Source organism: Grampus griseus, assembly GCF_964374135.1.
Source record: "Grampus griseus genome assembly, chromosome: 20".
Classification (NCBI taxonomy): Eukaryota; Metazoa; Chordata; class Mammalia; order Artiodactyla; family Delphinidae; genus Grampus; species Grampus griseus.
Genome location: NC_139014.1, coordinates 17,445,164 through 17,466,927, shown reverse-complemented (window position 1 = coordinate 17,466,927; position 21,764 = coordinate 17,445,164). Strand labels below are relative to the sequence as shown.

At 44.1% G+C, this 21,764-nt stretch overlaps 1 protein-coding gene across 2 annotated transcripts in view; it reads right to left on the bottom strand.

Moving 5' to 3' along the window:
• EFTUD2 (elongation factor Tu GTP binding domain containing 2) overlaps window positions 1-21,721 on the bottom strand; it is a 32,903-nt gene extending 11,182 nt beyond the window's left edge. Inside the window, exons 1-13 of one of the 2 annotated variants that reach the window (XM_082680067.1) lie at window positions 21,653-21,721; window positions 18,542-18,650; window positions 15,679-15,844; window positions 14,942-15,020; window positions 12,534-12,609; window positions 11,987-12,052; window positions 11,190-11,225; window positions 9,962-10,052; window positions 8,947-9,029; window positions 6,791-6,957; window positions 4,230-4,354; window positions 722-785; window positions 247-337 (exon numbers count right to left, since the gene is read on the bottom strand). In XM_082680067.1, coding sequence (XP_082536193.1) covers window positions 247-337; window positions 722-785; window positions 4,230-4,354; window positions 6,791-6,957; window positions 8,947-9,029; window positions 9,962-10,052; window positions 11,190-11,225; window positions 11,987-12,052; window positions 12,534-12,609; window positions 14,942-15,020; window positions 15,679-15,844; window positions 18,542-18,646 — 1,149 coding nt within the window. In that variant the 5' untranslated portion in view covers window positions 18,647-18,650; window positions 21,653-21,721. Of the gene's footprint in view, window positions 1-246; window positions 338-721; window positions 786-4,229; window positions 4,355-6,790; window positions 6,958-8,946; window positions 9,030-9,961; window positions 10,053-11,189; window positions 11,226-11,986; window positions 12,053-12,533; window positions 12,610-14,941; window positions 15,021-15,678; window positions 15,845-18,541; window positions 18,651-21,319; window positions 21,425-21,652 lie in introns of those variants that run through there. The other variant, XM_082680068.1, reaches the window with a different exon arrangement.
• Window positions 21,722-21,764: the final 43 nt, after the last annotated feature.

The window sequence follows — 21,764 nt, the reverse complement described above, 5'->3', positions numbered from 1 at the left end:
TAGTCAAAATCTTTGTACATTTCTCCAGGCTGTGCCTTTTCTTTTCTATCTTCCCCCTTTACTCTGATCTCAACAGCACTTAGAGGACTGTAGTGTTCTAGATCCAGAAGATTGGTGACCAACCTCCCTCATACTGAGTTAATACAAAACTGATCAGGTTCAGGGGCAGGGCGAAGACCAAGCTCACCAGCTCTTCCACCTTGCGCTTAGAAGGGCAGACCTGAGCCAGGGGCCTGACACACTCACCTGAGCGAGGATCTTATAGAGGGGCTCCAAGATAAACTCCACGAAGCTCCTCTGGGAGCTGCTGGTTGGGGCCTTTTTGGTGAACTTTCGCCTGAAGAGATCAAGAGTTATGGGAGACCCAGGAGGGAGAAGGCAGTGTCACCAACCCCAAGGGTGTATTTCCTAACTTCTGAATCTGGGCAAGGCCAAGCCTTGAGGGGAGGGAATGTGTGAGATCATACAATCTCCAAACAGAGACTCCTGAGAGGGCATAGGTTATGACGCTCATGAATGCCTGTGCTGAGCTGTGGAGACTTCAAGGGAAATGGCCTCTCACCGTGTTAGAGCTCATGAAGTCAGCTCACTTAGAGGAGAAAAGATGGTAGTTCACATCTAATAAAAAAGTAGGTTTTAATCTTAGGAACTCTTTGTCTGTCTGCACTTACTGGGAAAATGGATCACGCCTCTAGAAAGTCACTTCCTGCACTCTACTTACGTCTTGGGGTTGAAGTAGATGTCACCCCAGAGTCTTTTAGCAAATTCCTGGTAGTTAATGTCACCTGTAAGAGAAGCCATACAATTATAGTCTACCTAGCAAAGTACTGTTTAAAATTGTTTCATGTGCCACAAGTGGTTTCTAGCTGAGGAATTCTTGCACCTTCCCCTCCAAGGTCCAGACATTTGTTTCAACCCAGGCAGGCAGACAAGGATACTGAGGCACAAGGGACACGACTGGTCCAAAGTCAACAAGGCGATGCTGGAGCCAAAATGAGCACTCAGGTAGCTCCATCTCCAGCAAGCCTGTGCCTGAGCTATGGACAAGGATACAGTTTATATCCTTTCCTTTGATGCAACAGGCTCAACTGCCTACATGCTATCCTGTGTGTGCACCTGTTACCGCCCCTTCCTGCAGTGGATCTTAGTAGTTCCTTCATTCCTTCCTGACCCACAGAAGCTCTACTCCGCTGCCAGTGTGGGCAACCTCCCAGCTGCAGCACCACGCTGAGGCTCCGACTAGCCCTCAACCTCTAGAAGGCGCACACCCAGCCCTCTGGAGAGAAAACACCAAAGCTAACCGTGGTGTCATCTTTTACCAATTGATATTTTTAGCTTGACTGCAACTGCAGATTCTCATCAGACTGAAGTAAGCAACTGTGGCTTTTAAAATTCAAGATCTTCTGAGTCCAGAGCTCCTCTAACATTCAGTTAGATCCCTGATATCACCAGCTGTCTCATGGATGTTTCTAACCCAGATGTCAGACTGCAATCTCTTTCTCGAGAAGCCACAGAGGAAATTCATCACCTTTTCCCTAAAGCCACGTTCTCTCAGACTTTTCGCTCCCTTTCAGTGAGGTCATCATCGGCACTACAACCAAGCTCAAAATCTTTGTTGCCCACTTGGTTAACTACCACGTTTCCCCTTCTTTCCCACATTAGTTACTTTCACCCTCTCTCCTCTGTGAACCGCTGTTTCTTTTCCACACCTCTATTACTGCACTTAACGTACACTGTATCATAATCACTGGAGTGAGCTGCCCGAGCACTCACAAGAGCCAGGCCTAGTGCGTAACAGACGTTTAATACATGCTTACTCAAAGAATGAGTGAACACCTCTCCAATCTCCCTGCCCCCTTTCAACCTCAAAGATAACATCCGGCCAATAATCACAATCCTGTATCTGCATATTGGCGAAAATGTCTAAATAAGTGTCCCTTCCCTCATCCTTTCCTCTCTGGCCTATCTTCCATCAGCTTTGCACATATCACCCCACCCCAATCTTTACTAGTTCCTAACTGCCTACAGGATAAAGTCTAAATTCCTTAACCTCGCATTCCAACCCTCCCCACTGTGGCCCCAGCCCAGCCTCCCAGTAGTTTTACTTGAACTCTTCTCCTGGATGGAACAGTCCACTATTCCTGAACAGCCGCCCGTGGGCCAACACCACCTGCCTCCATGCCTCCCCTCCCAGCCCAGCGAGTCTGGACATCCTGGCTCCCCACTCCACCGTCAAAGCCCCATCTCCTTCACGCAGCCTCCCCTGGGCCTTTGGAGCTCTACCTGCCTACGGCAGCCACCAGGCACTAAGCCTACACCACCTTACACTGTCATTCATCACTGTGGGATTCTGTCTGCCCACTGGATGAAGTTCCCAGGAGCCAGAGATTATTCATCATGCCTTGTGTTCCTAGTAAGAAGACATGGTATCAATTTTGGCAGGATGATGTGATAAAAAAAGCACCAAAGTGGATTCTAGTCCCAACCCCATCAGTAAGTTCTGTGTCCCTGGGCACAGTTTTCCCACATATAAAACGATGGGGAATGACTCAGTGATCTCTGATTCCTTCCAGTGCTGACTTTCTAGAAGTCCATACGTGGCTTTCATAATGATGCTGGGGCTCACAGCTGGCTTCTTCGGAAACTAACAGTGGGTTCCAAGGGTGAGTAATAATCTCTCCTGAGGCTCAGAGCCATTTTCAGTCAGAAACTGAACCGCCAATACATTATAATTATAGAAACAATCTTGGATTTTGCTTCATATGTTGATACAAAGAACATTCAGAAACATAACCTGGAACTTTGTTCAGGTGAATTTCATTTACTGTCTATCTATACATTTTTCAAAAAAGAGCCATTTGGAAACAACCAAAATATATGTCTAATGATGAGAAAGCAAATAAGTTATAGTACATCTATACAGCGGACCAATAGGCAGTTACATAAAATCATTTTTTTTTTGCGGTATGCGGGCCTCTCACTGCTGTGGCCTCTCCCGTTGCGGAGCACAGGCTCCTGACGCGCAGGCTCAGCGGCCACGGCTCACGGGCCCAGCCACTCCGCGGCATGTGGGATCTTCCCGGACCGGGGCACGAACCCGTGTCCCCTGCATCGGCAGGCAGACTCTCAACCACTGCGCCACCAGAGAAGCCCCATAAAATCATTTTTATCAATAAATTTTAACAGGCAAATTATTGTGATCTAATGCTAAGTGAATATTTACCTTATGCTATTATACTATATGTATATACATATATATTATGATCTCTTTTATGTAAAACACTGAGCTGGGAAAGAAGGAACTACCTCAGAATGTTTGCAGTGGTTACGGTAATGAGGTTACGGGTGAACTTTGTTTCCTTCACATTTTACTGTATTTTCCACTTTTCTAAATAAGGATGCAGTAAATATGTACGTATTTTAAAAAAGACCAAGTTTCAATTGGTCCATTATGTTCACCAGAGCAAACGTTTCCACGTTTTAGAGTAGGCAGGACCAGTGACTGGAGAGAACATTGGTGCCCCAGCGCCAGTGCTGACTAGCTGTGAGGCCTCTCACTGAGCCTGTCTCCTCAGCTCCAAAAATGGGGGTGACAAAGACCTCTGTGAGGAAGTACAGACACACAGGCTGCAGACTGACACCAAGGACATGGTTCCTACTAGATCTGAGGGAACTGGGGAGGCACAGAGGTGGAGCGCACGGGAACCTCTTGAGAGTTGGGGAGCTGGTCCCAGGGTTCTGCTGTTGTGGCTCCAGGGGCCTATAAAATCATTCCACTGGACGTCCCAGTGGGCTGCAAATCCAACTGGAGTTCTCAAGTGGGCCTACAAAACTTCTGCCTGGATACAGTTGGAAAGACAGCTAGAAGCACAACCGGTGAGAGAAATTCCATCTCTGAGAAAGAGGCCTGAATGGCTTTGGGGCCATGGATAATTCCTTCTTGACAAAATCTGTTTCACTCTAGGAGAGATTCTTATTCCCAACTTGAGCTCCCTCTTCACCCACTTCTTCCCAGGCACCTTTATCCTTCTATTTATTGTTTGGAAAGCAGTTAGCCTGAGGAAGGAGCCTAGGTGCCAAAAAGAGCCCCAGATGTGAAGACAACACTTGATAAAATGCCTCCCTCCGACAGGGAACTCTGGCATGAAGCTCATTTCTAAGCCATTCAGCAGGAAAGGCACACATGACTCTGGGGAAGCTGGAGAGACAGACTGCCAGCCAGAGCTTACCAAAGGTGTCAGCGTAGATCTTGGCAAAGGAGCCCAGTGTGAAGCAGATGCTGTACTGGGAGCTGGAGAAGCAGACGTTGCCCAGGAGCGGGGAAAGGATTAGGTTCTCGTCAGTGGAATACATGCTGAAACAGAGACAGCTGTGAGTGCAGAGCCAGCTGGGCAGCAATGCCGGCGCGATGCCAAGGGTGAAGGGCACAGGGACTCAATATCACAGCTTCTTTCCAGCCCTCACCCTCAGAAGGGGCTTGCGTAATACACTCAGCTTTGCCAACAGCCTGGTCCAAGAAAGTGACATGATGGAGCTGTACCCTAACCCCCAGTAACAAAGTGATTTCCCAGAGCTGGAAACATTCTGCGTGATCTTTAAGAAGTTAACTGCGCCGGGCAAGGGGAAACTTGGAGGACAGAGACAAAGACCTTGGAACACAGGAAACTAATCTAATGTGATAAGATTAGAGAAATCCAACATTTTAGAGAAATCTCAATTTCACAAACAGAAACACCAGTGTAAGTAAATGAATGAATGAATGAATGAATGAATGAAGAAAAAGCAACTCTGCCCCCTGCTCTCACTGCCCTACTCTTTATTGCCGTGTTTGGCTTTGCTTTACAAATTCACGTTAAAACGTTCGGTCTTAAAAGCCATGCAGAAGCCACAGCACCCCAAGTTCACTAGCATTTATAACAAAACCAGCTGTACACAGGGATCAAATCCACAACCCTAGCCTTTCTGACACCCTGCTTTACGGAATTTCTTTTCTTTTTAAAAAATATTTATTTATTTGGCTGCATCAGGTCTTAGTTGCAGCGTGCAGAATCTTTTTAGCTGCAGCATGCGAACTCTTAGTTGCAGCATGTGGGATCTAGTTCCCTGACCAGGGATCGAACCCGGGCCCCCTGTGTTGGAAGCGCAGAGTCTCAGCCACTGCACCACCAGGGAAGTCCCTGGAATTTCTTAATTTAGAAATAAAAGTACTGGCTTATAAAGAGTACTCCCCTACCACACTCCCAAGTTATGGTCCCCAGAGGCAATTGCTTTCAACTCTTTTAAAGGTGCTTCTAGAGCATTCACCTCGATATTTCTAAATAATATGTTCATGTTACTATTTCTTTTTATTTCTTTCTTTCTTTTTTTTTTTTTTGGCTGCATTGGGTCTTCATTGCTGTGCGCGGGCTTTCTCTAGTTGCGGCGAGTGGGGGCTGCTCTTCGTTGCGGAACACAGGCTCTATCTAGGTGGCGGGCTTCAGTAATTGTGGCACGTGGGCTTAGTAGTTGTGGCTTGCAGGCTCTAGAGCGCAGGCTCAGTAGTTGTGGCGCACGGGCTTAGTTGCTCCGCGGCATGTGGGATCTTCGCGGACCAGGGCTTGAACCCGTGTCCCCTGCATTGGCAGGTGGATTCTTAACCACTGAGCCACCAGGGAAGCCCCATGTTGCTATTTCTTGTTTGGTGGTTGAGATGTGACTTCTTGACTTCCTACTCTGGTAGATCAGGATTTAGCCCTGTCCAAGCCGTCCCCCCTTTAGAGAAGTTTATCATTTCATCTTTTGGACTCCGGCCATTATATGGGCTCCAGTCATTCTCAGCCCTTCCAGTGACAGGGAGAAGATACCCCTGTTGAAAACCAGCATTACAAACTGGGGGGTGGTGGGGGTGGGGTGTCTGAAGGTGAACCTGTCCCCGGCCACGAGACTGTCCCTGATCCTCAGCTGGAGAGGAATTCTCTCAGGAGGACAGCCTCCTCCCAGGTCCTTCAACGGGCCTCAAAAAGTCATCCAGTACATCCTTCAGCCTACAGATAAAACTGTCTTTAAGAATATATTTAGGGAGTTCCCTGGCGGTTCAGTGGTTAGGACTCCACACTTCCACTGCTAGGGGCCCGGATTGGATCCCTGGTGGGGGAACTAAGATCCCACAAGCTGTGCGGTGTGGCCAAAAAAAATTATATTTAAGCTATTCTTCAAAGCCACCTTGGTACTATATTCTAAGGTCTCCCAACCATCACTCATAAACCCCAAATCCATCTTGTTGAAAAGCAGCTTCAACAAGAAATAAAAGCCAACAGTTCCTTCTCTTACTGAGTCTGTACCAGTAAGATAATAGCAGCTAACATTACTCACCAATCAGCTACTGTCTGCTGAGCACTGTGCTAAGTGTGTTACATTGGCTGTCTTTAATTTCTTGTAACATCTCATTGGGCAAATATTACTATTCCCTTCTTACAGAAGCAGAAACTGAGGCTCTATGAGCTTAAGGACTCTGCCCAACTTTACATGGTTGGTTCTGTGAAGACGAGACTGATTCTAGAGCTCAGGGTACTGACTGCAGTACTAAATTGAGGATGTGCGGCGAGCTGCGTATCTGGTTAAGGAGCAGAGTTAACGAGGCCAAGGCGGTGGAGTCAATCCCTGCAGAGCCACAGAATGCGCCTCTAGCTGTGTCCAACAAGCTTGTCAATGCATGCCAAGGAATCAGAGTTGCCCCCAGAGGTGTTCAAGGTTAAGATTTATAAAAACCAGAGTGCCGAGGACAGGAGGTCCACTCCCAGGGTTCCTCTACCTTATTAGTCCGTTGACCTCATCTACAATGTGACGCAGCTTGTAATAAGCATCAGTGGGGGGCAGCTTCAGCTCTAGGATCAGCCGGTCAATCTTGTTGATGCACACGGTGACCGCCAGCCTCTCCTGCACGGCGTGCTTGATCAGCCGCTCTGTGTTCAGCATCACCTGAGAGACACAAGGCTCAGAAGGTGGCGATGAGAGCAAAGAGGGCAGAACAGTCCAGAGCAGAGCCAAAAAAGGTGCTATTTAAAAATATGAAGAATGTGGAAAAGAGGAAATAGATTGTTGGGGGGAAGCAGAGGGTATCTTGCCCAATGGCAGATTCAGGAATTTTAAGAGGTGACCTTGCAGGATTGAGAAATGAATAAATACACTGATGATGTTGGGAGCCAGGTTTCTCAGTGCCAGAGAAGGAACCAAGGAAGGCTTGGGAAGAAGCTGTGGTGCTGAAATGGAATTGTGGGTATTAGGATAAATTGATTTTTTTCTTCTCTTCTACTGTGTTAATAGTTTTTAATATGTATGTGTAGAAACAGTTACAGATACGTATGGGTGTATATTATCTGTGTTCAGTGGAAAGTCCTAGAAGCAATGTGTCCCAGTAGCAAAGAACACACTCTGATCTTTGTTTCTAAGTATCTGTCCTCACTATAAGGAGCCGAAGCTCTATGGAGAAATGGCTGATTCCAGGATTGGGGCAGGGAAAGTACAAGATGAGTCTACGACATCTTTTTGTGCCTGAAAAAAGACAGGGCATGTCAAAAGGATAAAGGAGCCAGCCTGAAGGAGTTCTCACTAGCCAAATCTGGGATAACTAGAGTATCAAAAGATATAAAGATACTAGTGGATTATAACCCGCCGAGTAAAATAAAAATCCATGTATCCATACGGATAATAAATAAGCAAATGGAGAAGGGAAATCTCTTCCTTACAACAGAATTCCAACCAATAAATATAGAACAAACAGTAAGAGTTAGAAAATCACCATTTGCAACTATTATATCAATAAGCTAGGAATGACCAATGGATGATAAAACTGGTAAAGTTTGATAAGGAATAACATGTATACATAGACTCAAGGTATCGCCCCACAAATCAGTTATTACAAAGGGGGAAACAGTAACTTTACATTGGAGAAGCCTGGCACACCCACCTTAACCAAGTGATCAAAGCTAACATCACCATCATGGGCCTTCTGATGTGATGGACTAATAAGAACACAACTGTGCTGATATAGTATTCCTGCCCCAAATAACCTGAACCTAATCATGAGGAAACATTAGACAAACCCTGATTGAGAGACAGTCTACAAAATAAATGGCCTATATACTTCAAAAATGCCAATGTCATAAAAGACCAAGAAAGGTAAAAGAAGAATTCCAATTAAAAGAGACATGAAAACTAAATGTTATGCACCATCCTGGATTAGGAAAAAAAATTCTATAAAGGACATTATTGGGACAATTAGTGAGACTGACTAAGGTCTACAGAAAAAGATCTGTACAACAATATTGTATCAACGTTGAATTCCCAGATTCTGGTAAGTGTATTATGATTATGTAAGTGAATGTCCTTGTTCTTAGGAAATACATTCTGAAATATTTTATTTTCAAATGGTTCAAGGGGAAAACACATACGTGTGAGTGCATATGTACATGTACAGACAAAGAATTACAAATAAGGGTGTTCTCTGTACTACTGCAACTTTTCAGTAAGTTTGAAATTACTCCAAGATGAAGTCAATTTTTAAAAAGGTAACCCTGGCTCCCTCTGCTGGCTATCTCACCGATGACAACATGAATGAGGTTAGCCAAATTACCTAATCTTTGGGCCTTTTAACTCTAATCTCTCTTTACCTTAGACAAATTCATTAACATTTAAAACTCTCCTCCCTCCCTTTTACTTACCTTTGTCATTTTTGTGTTTCTGAATGACAATGGGTCCTATCATTTTGAGCTTCACTGGGCAGGGAGTGAGGGACTCACTGAGAACTAATTTTGACTTTCATTTGTTGCCCTAATTTTAGAGCAAAGGTGAGCCTTAATCCCACAGACTCTCACGTTCTCTAATTCCCAGCTCACTCAGAGCTCTGGGCATTGTGTGCGGCAAACATGACAGGGAAGAGGGGTCCTGAGGGAACTGACGCAGACTTACGCCCTCAGCAGCATCGATGAAAAGGACCACTCCATCTGAGATGCGCAAGCCAGCTGTGACCTCGTCAGAAAAATTCACGTGTCCTGAAAAGCAAATACCAAGTAAGTCGCCACTTGTGTGGTGGCAGGATGAGGCACGATTAACTTGTACGTGGTCTGTGGGGCACTGCAAAGCATGTGAACCCACAAATACCGCCTTCTCTTCTCCCCACAGCTCCCTGCAGTGTGCCAAGTTCTACGTTAGAGTCACATCCTTGGATTACGCTTTTATACAGGAGGCCCCCAAACATAAAGCAAGCATCTTATCAAGGAGGGCACAACACATTCAACTCGCAGACTAAACCAGTCTAATCAGCAGTGAACAGAGTTCTGCGGGACAGAAGACAATTTGGAAGCAGGAAACAGGGCAAAGGAGGGCCTGGAGCACGTGAGCCAGTTCCTGGCAAGGTGGTGGTGGTGGGTGCGGGTAGGGGTCAGGGGCTGAGAGGTACGAGGGCATCGGGCATCTGATGGGGCAAAGAAGGCCAATCTGTCAAAACCCAAATTTTCCTATTTAAAAAAAGGGAACCCTGAGTTGGTCCTTCCCAAAGAGAAAGTCAGCCACAGGGTGAGGTATGCTGCTTCTATGGTAACCTGCATGTCCCCCAGCCATCGGTGCGTGCTCCCATAGTCTCCTTCAAAAGACTGAGACTGCCTGAGGCTGGGACCATGTCTAACTCAGCTTTGTTGCCCCAGTGTCTAGCATGGGCTGACACAGGCTGAAATGAGTAAGTGAATAAGATTCCCCCAAATTTAAATCTTCTACAGCAGAGTCAAGAGAGGAACAAAATAGAAGGCCTGCAGTACACTGCTGGCTAATTAACTAGTTAGAGGCAAAGGAGACAGTTAAAAAAGAAAATTAACTCAATGAAGGCAAGGGAATGTAAAAACAAAGACATAATGCTCTGCTCTGTTCTGGAAGCAAAAGAAACAAACAGGACGGGGTTCTGATGGTAAAAAGTCAAGGAATGTCCTACCTGGAGTGTCCATGATATTGAAGAGGTAGGATTTTCCTTTGGTATCTGGCAAGACTACTGTCACAGGAGTACTCTTGATGCCAACACCCCTCTGAAAGTCGCAGAGAGAAAGAGGGCGAGAGTGATCAAGGCTTCTTCCTATGCAGGAGGGATTCATTCTGCTCTTGGATCTTTCCAGTTGCTAGTAAATTACACTGATGTCTCTCCTTGTAATGGGTATGATTTTTACCTAGGTCTCTAACCAGAATGACCTTAAAGATGAACAATCTTGATGTTAAAAAGCACTGGGGCGGCGGGGGCGCGGGGTGGGGATTTGGTTCAAATACAAAAAAGTAAAAATAAAAAAATGAACAAGCTAGCAAAGCAGTATTAAACCTTAATAGAGAATCCAGAGTCCTAAAATCTTATCCTCCTCATACACTGTAAACAAAAATAATTTAGCACAGTACAAGTAAAAAGAAACAATCTGCAGCACTTTAGGTTTTCTTAAAAATATACTATAAAAGCTGTAACAGAAAATAAGTATTAAAACAACTCCAGTCAAACATATAAATAAAAAAACAATAGTTAGTATCTGTTGAGTGCTTAACATATGCCAGCACCATTCAAGGTTCCTTTGGTTAATCACAGTACTTACACTCTTGTGCTTTCCATGTGGTCATTTAAGAGAGACAGAAATAAAGAAGAGGGGGAAACAAGGGATTCGAGGGGAGGGACAAAGATCCAGATGGAAAGGAAGACCAACCAGTAGGAATGGGAAAGACAAAAATGTATGCTCACTCCTTTATACAGAAGAGAAGCCCAAAGACAGACGAACCCATTCTCCAGGAGAAGCTACTCCCAGAAAGATCAACATATGGATGGAGTCACGTTACAGATTTTAAGGACGATGTCATTTTAAAAATCACGTTTAGCTTCTGCAGAACTTATAGCATAAATGTACACATGACCTCTTAGCATTTGCCCTACTTGGCTAAATTAAATCCAGCCCAGGGTAGGACGGTCCCCCCTTTTACCCTACAGTTTGCCTACCCAGCTCTCTTTCAAGTTATAGATCATAGGATGACCGAGAGAAGCAGGGAGATAAGGAGATGAGGGGTGGGAGTGAGGGTGGGGAGGTGTGTGGTATGGACCAAAATGTTACCGTAAAGCTCTTCTACATTCCCTACAAAACTACTACTGCTGGGCCTGCTGTGGACAACAATCAGACTTCCAAAGGCACACTTACCTCTTGCTCTGTGAAGAGGATGTCAGTGTAGCACAGCTTAAAAAAAAAGAACTGTAATTACCTCCTGAATTCAGACTCCTCTCCCACACAAACCATCAATCACTTTCCCTCACCACCTCCCAGCTCAAGGGTCTCTGCCTCAGGAGGAGAACAGATGGAAGAAAACAGGGTACCCCTACAGAAATTTCAGACAATGAGACCAGCACCCTCCCAGATGGAAAATGCTCCTGGGTGTGTGGTTTTTTGGGGAGTGGAGGAAGTCGCTAAAGACCAGGTATGACGGAAGAGCTAAATTATATCAAATGCACTGAATTTTTCACGGTGGTACAGGGAGACACACCCAGCCTTCATGGGACCCTGAACGTCAAAACAGTCAGTCTGGCCAAGATTGAACATTTATTGCACTGAGACTTGCAGCCCCACTTGGCCTCATTCACAGGCGCTTAACTTTATCATGAAAACAAGGTCCAACTGTATTATATTTATAGAGAGGCTATTAATACTATGACAGGAAAGAATAGGCTATCGAAGTCAGGATATATCAGAACAGAGGAGGGATCCCAAGCACAGAACAGATCATCCAAAAATACTGCGCACTAGTATTTCTACGTTTCTGAGAAAGCTGAAGTTATTTTCTTAAGGTCTATTAACAGAAATTACAATTATAAAGCAGCGTATTATATGCATCATTATTTACAGTGAGAGTGGGAAAGTGGAAGAAAGGGGAAGGAGAGAGACACCCATCCCTGTATATTCTGAATGGTTCATCCTAAACCTTCAACAGAATTTCTACTCACATCTTGGTCGTAGCGCTTTCTGATTTCCGGGTGAGTCTGCTCTATTAAACAATCTACAAAACATGTCTGAAAGGGAAGAGAAAGTTAAGTTCTGCAAACCACAGAGAAAAATCTACTCTACCCTTCTCCCAGTTCCCACTACACCACATAATTTAGGGATAAAGAGAGGAAGAAGAGAGCAGGGAGGATTATGGCACAGCAAAGAATTAACATGAAGCCACAGGATTATTTTCAAATGAAAGATGAAATCTTTCTTAGACAACCATCCCCCAGGAAATGAAAACTTATAAAATCAGAGTAAGGCTCAATTTCCCCTCTTCTGTCCAGATGTAGACACAAGGCTCAGGCATGCAAGTGGCTTAGCTTTCCATCTGCTGCTCAGGAAAAGCTAGAATTTCACAGCTCAGTTTCACAATAGGCATGGAGGCCCCCCAGAGTGAGGAGGTCCAGCCTTACGGCCTCAGACCCCAACGTGTGACTCTGAGGGCTGAAAAAATTAGCAGAAACGAAGAGCAACCCTGTTCCAAGTAGCCGAAAGCTCTCTCACCTTGCCATGGTGGAGATGACCACAAAGGGTCACATTTCTGATCAGCTCCGAGTTATCCATCAGATCTGCCAAGAAACTGAAAGGAGAAGGGAAAAGAGCAAAAGGAACTTTGCCAAAAGTTTTCAAATGGGGGGGTGGTACAAAGGTGTTTTAGGTATTTTCGGCCAGGAACAACTTTCAGACCAACTGGAGAATGCTCAGAGGCAGAAGTGAGTTTCTACCTCTATACGGTTCTGTCTTTGGGAACGGAACGGACTTATTCATGAGGAGACACGACCTGTGAAACGTCATGGAGATTTCAACAGTAAAATAATGAAATTTGAAAAGCAAGCAAGAAGAAAAAACCAAATACCAGCACACACATACATGAGTACTGTTCAGTTCAAAACATTCAGGCTAGATGTTATACATTTATACCACTGATGCCAAGGGGACTTCAAATCACTTTGGGAGCTTTGCTTCTGAAACTGTCGTCACAGCTGGTTAACAAGGTTTCCAAGAAAACCTCATCTCAAAAAAAAAAAAAGAAAAAAAGAAAACCTCATCTCATTAATGATGAGCAGAGGAGTTCCATTCTGATCAAAACCAACCCTGCCTTTCTTGCTTATCATCTGCATTACTTATGGTAAATAGCCTTCAGATGACTTTTGGCTCTGAAAAATCAAGCCTGCTTTCAAAGACTGGAGATTTTTAAAAAAAATCACCACTGAGAACACAAAAGAATGTGACGCAAGTTCTGAAGAAAACTGAAAGGTTGTTTCAAAAATGTGTGAATGGGGCTTCCCTGGTGGCGCAGTGGTTGAGACTCCACCTGCCGAGACAGGGGACACGGGTTCGTGCCCCGGTCCAGGAAGATCCCACATGCCGCAGAGCGGCTAGGCCCGTGAGCCATGGCCGCTGAGCCTGCGCGTCCGGAGCCTGTGCTCCGCAACGGGAGAGGCCACAACAGTGAGAGGCCCGCATACCGGAAAAAAAAAAAAAAAAAAGTGTGAATGGGGGACTTCCTGGTGGCACAGTGGTTAAGACTCCGCACTCCCAAGGGGCCCAGGTTTGATCCCTGCTCAGGGAACTAGATCCCACATAAGATTCACATGCCACAACTAAGGAGCCCACCTGCCGCAACTAAGGAGCCCGTGAGCTGCAACTAAGACCCAGTGCAACCAAATAAATAAATATTAAAAAAGAAAAAAAAAGCGTGAATGATGGCAGGTGAGCTGACCATTTCAGAAGGGACCTTACTCCTTCGGACATACAAGATGTCAACATGTTTTAAAAAAAAAGTTTCATTATCTAATAACGGGCCACAAGCTCCTCAATATATGAGAGCCTTATAAGTGCATTTCATCAATGAAAATATTTTCAAAAACAGTTTGCAGTTTGAGGAGTCTAAATTATTCTACACATATCTACCTACCTGTGCCTCCTTTTCAAAATAAAGAGTTGTTATGTTCCCAAAACACTTAGCAACCATACCGTGTCAAAACAGGCTCTGGTGGCCCCAACACTGACAATTATAATACCCAATTCTGTCTCAAAGGCTGGCTTCTAATACCAAACTAAAGGTTTGGAAGAAGAGAAAATGGCTGAGGTCCGGATGAGAGCCAAGAAGAAAGTTAAGATTGAGCCTAAATATCTCAGCAACGATATAAGCTGAAGGAAAATTTTGGCAAATTGTAGGAAGAGATTTTTGCTTTCACAATAACTCACTGGCGCAGCACCATGGATGGACCTAGAGATTATTATCCTAAGTGAAGTAAGCCAGACAGAGAAAGACAAATATCATACGATATCACTTATATGTGGAATCTAAAAGAAAAAAAAAGATAAAAATGAGCTTATTTACAAAACAGAAATAGGCCCACAGACAGAGAAAACAAACTGACGGTCACCAAAGAGGAAAGGGGAGGGGAGGGGAGGGATAAATTAGGAGTTGGGGATTAAAATATACACACTACTATATATAAAACAGATAACCAACAAGGACCTACTGTATAGCACAGGGAACTATACTCAATATTTTGTAATAACATATAAGGGAAAAGAATCTGAATCACTGTGCTGTACAGTGGAAAATAACACAACATTGCAAATCAACTATACCTCAATTTTTAAAAATTAAATAAATAATAAAGAGCTCAGGGATATGCCCTTTTACCCACCAAAATAAATAAATACATAAATAAAGTTGAAATCTGTCAGACTAGATCTGGCAGCAGGCAGCGACAGAGCTGAACCTGGTCATAGAGAGAAGTCGGCAAAATGACTCAGGCACAAACGGATGCCACTGCTCTCACCACCACCACCCCAAAAATTCACTGGTTACTTCAACCACAAACCACCTCCTACCTCCATGAACAAACTGAACCTACAATGTTCGTGCAGAGAGGCTGCAAGACCTTATAACTTACTCCATTTCATATACCGTGACAGGTAACGTCTGCTCCATCAGAGTGAATTTCTTGGTTTTCACCGGTTTAATAATGGGTTCTAGGAGGAAAAAAAAAAGTAGTGATGTGCAGGTAGGCGTAAGGCATAAAAATACAGAGCCCTATTCCATTAGACTGAGCTTTCAGAATGGATGATATACGACATCAATTTATGTTGTTCTCGAGGACCACTCAGGTTGAGAAAGTTCTGGGAACGCTGCTTGGCATGAGACACTGAAAGATCTTGAATTGTGGACTGAGGTGTTTGGACTTCATTTTGTGGGAGGAAGGGAGAGGGACTGGATATAGGATGAGGTCAATGTCAGTTCAAAATCTCTCCTTGTATTTATAAAATGCAACTACTTCCCAGAAGATCAATGAAAATTATTAAGGAAGTGGAAAATAAGCATTGTGAGGACTAGTTAAAGAAACTGGTATTATTTGGATGGAAAAACGTATCAGACCAGAGGGAGAACTTAAAAACAGTCTTCAAGAACCCAAACAAGTATTAGATAAAGAAAGAAGTAACACTTATTTGCTTGGTAACAAGCTGTTCTGTTGAATATCAAAACAGGGTTAATTGAATTTCAATCCAGAAATACCACCTGAAAGAAAAACTAGTCAGTTCATTCACTGAACTTTCAAGACTGCTGATGGCTATGAAATGAAGTTTTCTAGTTTCGATTTCACCTCTCACAGCCCAGTGCCTCCAGACTCACCTGTGAGAGGCTGGGTGTCCTCCTCCTGAACTATGGTCTCCACTTCAGGACCATATACCTCCTCAGCTGTGGGGTAGTACTTCTTGTCCTCATGCAGCACCACCTCCATCCCAGGGTGGTCTTCATCATGATCTCCCAGCTCGTCGTCATCATCATCATCATCGACCTAAAAGCAAGAGACGGAAGGAGGTTGGAAGAGGCGTGCACTTTTCCTGCTCAATGACTCATACACTACACGAGTTAAGAGCAATGACTTCACATGCCTGACAGCTTCTTATTTTGAGTTCTGTGCTACCGTCAGTGGGGCAGGTTCCACTCTTGCATGATCCTTCACAAAGAGAAGACTGTAAGCTATGGGTATGGACGGCTCTCCTGATTCAAATGGACCCTTTCTTAAATGCAGGCCATTGGTCACAAATGGATCAAGCTTGGAGGCACTTTTCTGGATATTGCCCTATGCCTCACATATTAGGAATCCCATAGGACGGGAGTTCTTTGAGCACTATTCATCTCTGTGTCCTTGGAACACAGCATGTTAAATGAATGAACTCTCTCTACGTATTCCTGTCCCTGTTGAATACTTCCAATAACAACAGTACTCACTCACAAGACAGCCCAGTTCCCTGTTGGAAAGTGAGTCTTTGTAAATGACATCGAACTCACCTCCTTATAAATTAAAACCCACAGTCACAAGCAACACTGAACAAAGCTATGCCCTCTTCTCCTAAAAAGTCTTTCAAATGATTAAAAGTGGCTACTACATAACCCTTTATGTTCCAAAACACCCTGGTTAATTCATTCGCTGAACAAATATCTGCTGAGCACTTACTATGTGCCAGGTACTGTTCTAGGTATTGGTAATATAGCAATGCAAAAAAGAGAGGTGAGGACATTTGAGCAAAAATCTGAGGGAAGAGAGAGTAAGTTCTACAAGTAAGTGGGGAAGAGCATTCTAGTTGGCTGAAACGGCAAATGCAAAGGCTCTGAGTCAAGGGTACGCTGGCAACTTTGAGGATTAGCAAGGAAGCCAGTTCAGTAAATAATGGGGAGAACAGTATAAGCTGAGATCTCATAGGAGGTGATCATGTAGGATCTTCTGGATCATTCTAAGTAATCTAACTTTACTCTATGACAGTGCTTCTCAGCCAAAGACAATTCTGTCTCCCAGGGAACATTTGGCAATGTCTGAAGACGTTTCTGGTTGTCACAGCTGGCTCTGTGTGTGGGGGACCTAGTGAGTAGAAGCCAGGGATGCTGTTAAATATCCTATAAAGCGCAGGACAGCCCCTGTAACAAAGAATTATCTGGCCCCAAACCTCAATGGTACCGAGGCTAAGAAGTCCTGTTCCAGCAGTTCTGAGCAGAGGAGTAATATGATCAGGATTTTGTTTTAAAAGACTCACTCTGGTTCCCATACTGAGATATACTAAAAGGAGAGAGATTAGTTGGAAGGCTACTGCAGTGATACAGGAGAGAGATGGCAGTGATTGTGGCTTATGCCCAGAGGAGTAGCTGTGAAGATGGAAGGAGAGGTTGGATTCTGCATATATTTTAAAAATAGAGTAAAAAATGTATTCTAGTGAATTCAGAGTAGGAGTGAAAAAAAAAGAGACAAGGTTTTTGACCTGAGCAACCGGGGAATGGCCCTGTCTTTACTAGATGAGGAAGACTGTAAGAGGAGGTTGGAGGCAGAAGCAGGGGACAGGGGATGGGGAAGCTCTGTGTTTAGGTCTTAGATATGCTAAGTTTGAGATGCCATATTAGACATCAAGTAGAGATGCCAAGTAGAAAGCTAGACATACAAACCTGAGGTTCAAGAGAAAGGTCCAGGTTGGAGATATAAATTTGAGAGTCCTCAGGGAATAGAAGGGATTTGATATACTGGATAAGATGACCAGGGGAGTGAGTGTAGATAGAGAACAGGTATTAGGAATGGAGCCTTGGGGCCCATTGACAGTTAAAAGGTCAGGGAGATGAGGAGGAACCAGCGGCAAAGACTGAGAAGGACCGGCCAGAGAAGAGAAGGAAAACCAGGGGATTCCCTGGAAGCCAAGGGAAGAGAGTATTTTAAGGAGGGAGGGATCAGCTGGGCCAGATGCTGCAGACAGGTCAAGCAGGATGAGCACTGGGTCTGCGGCAGAGGTCACCGATGACCCTGACAAGAGCAGTCTGTGTGGAATGGGAGAGGCAAAACAACAAAACTTGGATTCAGAGAAAATGGGAGGAGAGGATTTGGAGACAGCACGTAACAACTCTTTTGTGATGTGCCGCATTGGGAAACAGGGAAATGGGAGGTAACGACAGGGGGCTATAGGGTCGTGAAAGGATTTTATGATGAAACAACAGCATATCTGTATGCTGATGGGGATGATCTAGTAGAGAGAGAAAACTAATGACATGGGAGAGAGGGGAGAATTGCTGGGGTGAACATCTAGAGTAAATGAGAAGGGATGATGGAAAAATCAAAAACACTAGTTCAAAAAGACACATGCACCCCCAGGTTCATAGCAGCACTATTTACAACAGCCAAGACATGGAAACAACCCAAGTGCTCATGAACAGATGACTGATTTAAGAAGATGTGGTACATGTATACAGTGGAATATTACTCAGCCATAAAAAAGAATGAAATATTGCCATTTGCAGCAGTGTTGATGGACCTAGAGAATATCATACTAAGTGAAGCCAGACAGAGAAAGACAAATATTATATGATATGACTTATATGTGGAATCTAAAACACAACACAAATGAATCTATATACAAAACAGAAACAGACTCATAGACACAGAAAACAAATTTATGGTTACTACTTTATTGCTTTCTTAAAAAAGAGAGATGAAAAAAGTATATATTTGTTTTACCTCATCAAGATCTTTGGTCTCTCTGCCCAATTCATCATCATCTTCATCAGAATCAAGCTCTGGTCCAATATAATTCCCAAACTCATCATACAAGTCAGTATCCATGATGCTAAAATTCAAGGAGAAGAGTTAGATGCTGGCAAGGTAATCAAGGCCTCCGCCCTAGCCTGTGGCTGACCATATCCCACACACAGTCTCCTCTCCAGTTACATCAACCCACTGACTGCTCCTCCAAAGCCCTGCATCTTCCCCTCCTGTCTGTTCCACTCCTGTTTCTGTTTACATATACTTCACCCACTTCTTTTTTCTAATACTAAACAAATTTTAATTTTAAAATAATTAAATACCAGAAAGTTGCAAAAATAGTACACATAACTTTCTTTCTCCTAAATTATTTGCAAATAAGTTGCTGACACAATGTCTCATCGCCTCCTCATACTTTAGTGCAGCAGTTGGTAAACTATAGCCTGTGGCCAAATCTGGCCTGCCAACTATTTTCAAACAGTCCTGAAGGTACGATGTTTTTTATTATTTTTAAATAGTTGAAAAAAATCAAAAGAATAATATTTCATGACACGTGAAAATTAATTATATGAAATTCAAATTTCAGCATCTATAAAAACAGCATTATTGGAACACAGCCATGCTCATTCTTTTATATTGTCTGTGGCTGCTTTCACACTGTAACAGCGGAGCAGAGTAGCTGCCACTGAGACCATATGGCCCACAAAGTCTAAAATATTTACTATCTAGCCCTTGACAGACAAAGTTTGCCAACCCCTGCTTTTAGTGCATGTGATTCCTACAAACGAGGACATTCTCCTATATAACCACAATACAACCATCAAAATCAGAAAACACTGACATATTACTACCACCTAACCCACAGGCCCCCATTCAAGTTTCACAGACTGTTCCAATAATCTCCTGCACAGCAAAGGAGCCAATCCAGGATTCCATGTTTGCATTTAGCTGTCATGTCTTTAGTCTCTTTCAATCTGGAACAGTTCCTTGGTCTTTCCTTTGACTTCTGTGACTTGAAACTTTTGCAGATTATAGGCTAGTGAGTTTGTAGAATGTCCCTTAATTTAAGTTTGCCAATGTTTCCTCATGATTAGATTCAGGTTATGCATTTTTTGGCAAGAATATCACAGAAGTGATGCTGTGCTCTTTTCAGTGCATCTTCTAACAAGTGGCATATGATTTTAAGTTGTCCCATCAGTGGTGATGTTAACTTCACCACTGATTACGGTGGTGCCTACCAGGCCTTTCCATTGTAAAGTTACATGCTTTCTCTTTGTAATTAATAAGTATTTTGTGGGTTGTCTCCACTTCAATTCCAGAAATTCTACTCAAAGTAACAGGTCAAATACCACCTCCTTCAAGCCTTCCTATAGCCTCAATTTCTCACTCTCCTATACTGCTGTAGCCTTTAGTGTCTTTATCAGCATTTAATTCTGTCATGAATGGTAGTTAACTGTACTAATTACCCTCACCAACACCTCTACAGCTTACAGTAATAGGCAACAGACCAGAGTGTGGGTTAATGGTCAGGGCTCTGGAATTGGAAGACCTAGATTTGAATCCCAACTTTGTCACTTAATAACTATGTCATTTCAGGTTATTTCACCTCTCCAAGCTTGTTTCTTTAATTGGAAAATAAAGTGATTAGTCCCCATTGCATAAAGGGTTATGAGAATTAAGCAAAATAGGCTGTGTAAACAATTTATTACAGTTCCAGGCTCAATAAATGTTAGCTAGCATTATTTTTTGGCCATTCTTGAATACAGGAACCCTGCGTTCCTTGTGCCCACCTGCCAATGACCAAGACAGCGCTTCACCTAAGTAGAAACTGGATAAATGTTAACTGAACAGAATGTTTAATTTTGAAATACTGATACTTCTTTCATGAGGTTAATCCCGCCACCTCCCTCAATGCCCCTGTTGAGTGCTAACTGTGGATAAAATAGAGAATTAAGAGCTCCAAGCACTAATAATTAAATGTAAATTATTATAGAAACTTTCATATGCATACAGATTCTTTTTACTTCCAAAGAGCTACCACATCTGTGCACATTTCATTCTCCCAAGACACCCATGAAATGACTGCAGAAATTTTTACAGAAGGCTGTCCATGGAACAACCCACCTCATTTCTGCTTCAGGGCCACTGCACTTACTATTCTCTTCCAAAATGCTCTCCCCTTGGGCATGTATACCTTGTTCCTTCATCTCACCCAGTTCTCTACTATATAAAATGTTACCTTCTCTGAGAAGCCTTCCCTTGTCACTCTAAAAAAAGCTCCACCTTGGGCTTCCCTGGTGGCGCAGTGGTTGAGAGTCCGCCTGCCGATGCGGGGGACGCGGGTTCGTGCCCCGGTCCGGGAGGATCCCACATGCCGCGCCATGGCCGCTGGGCCTGCGCGTCCGGGGCCTGTGCTCCGCAGCGGGAGAGGCCGCAGCAGTGAGAGGCCCGCGTACCGCAAAAAAAAAAAAAAAAAAAGCTCCACCTATACACACATTCTCCAACCCCCACTTTCATTGTTTTATTATTTTTATTAACATTTATCATTAACTGACACGTATCTATTCGTGTATTTACTGTCATCTCTCCAACTACAGTTGAAGCAAGGACTGTTTTTTTTTCACTTAGAACGGTGCCTGGCACAAAATAGAACCTCAATCAGCATTTGCTCAGTGACTAAATGAGTGACTCCAACAAGGCACCCAGAAGATAGCTGACTTGCCCACAGTTGCACAAATTAGTTAATTTCGGTACCAAACTTCACCGTAGCTTCCCGCTACAACGCAGGCTCTCCAAGAAAAACAGTAGGGTGAAGGCGGCACAGCTGGAAGAGGGAGTGAGACAGGTGCAGGGACAGTGCAAGAACGACCCCTGCCCCGGGAAAGGGTTTTAAAGATGGACAGGAGGGAACCCCGGAATCTGTGTGTGTGTGTGAGGGCGGTGTGGTAGGGCCTTCATTCCCTTTCCCGCCTCATCTGTAAAGTGAAAGGAGAAGACAGCATATAACGTCTCCTCCACATCTGCCATTATTTAATTTCCCATCCCACAGGAGCAACCTTCCCATGCCGTGGACCCGCGTCAACTCACCTCCCGCTGCTCAGCCAGAAACCCCGAGTAGGCCGCCGGAGACCGCGCTTCCGCCCAACGCCGCCGCACCGCCTGCGCCCGCTATTCGGAAGGACCCCGCAGGCGCCGCGGT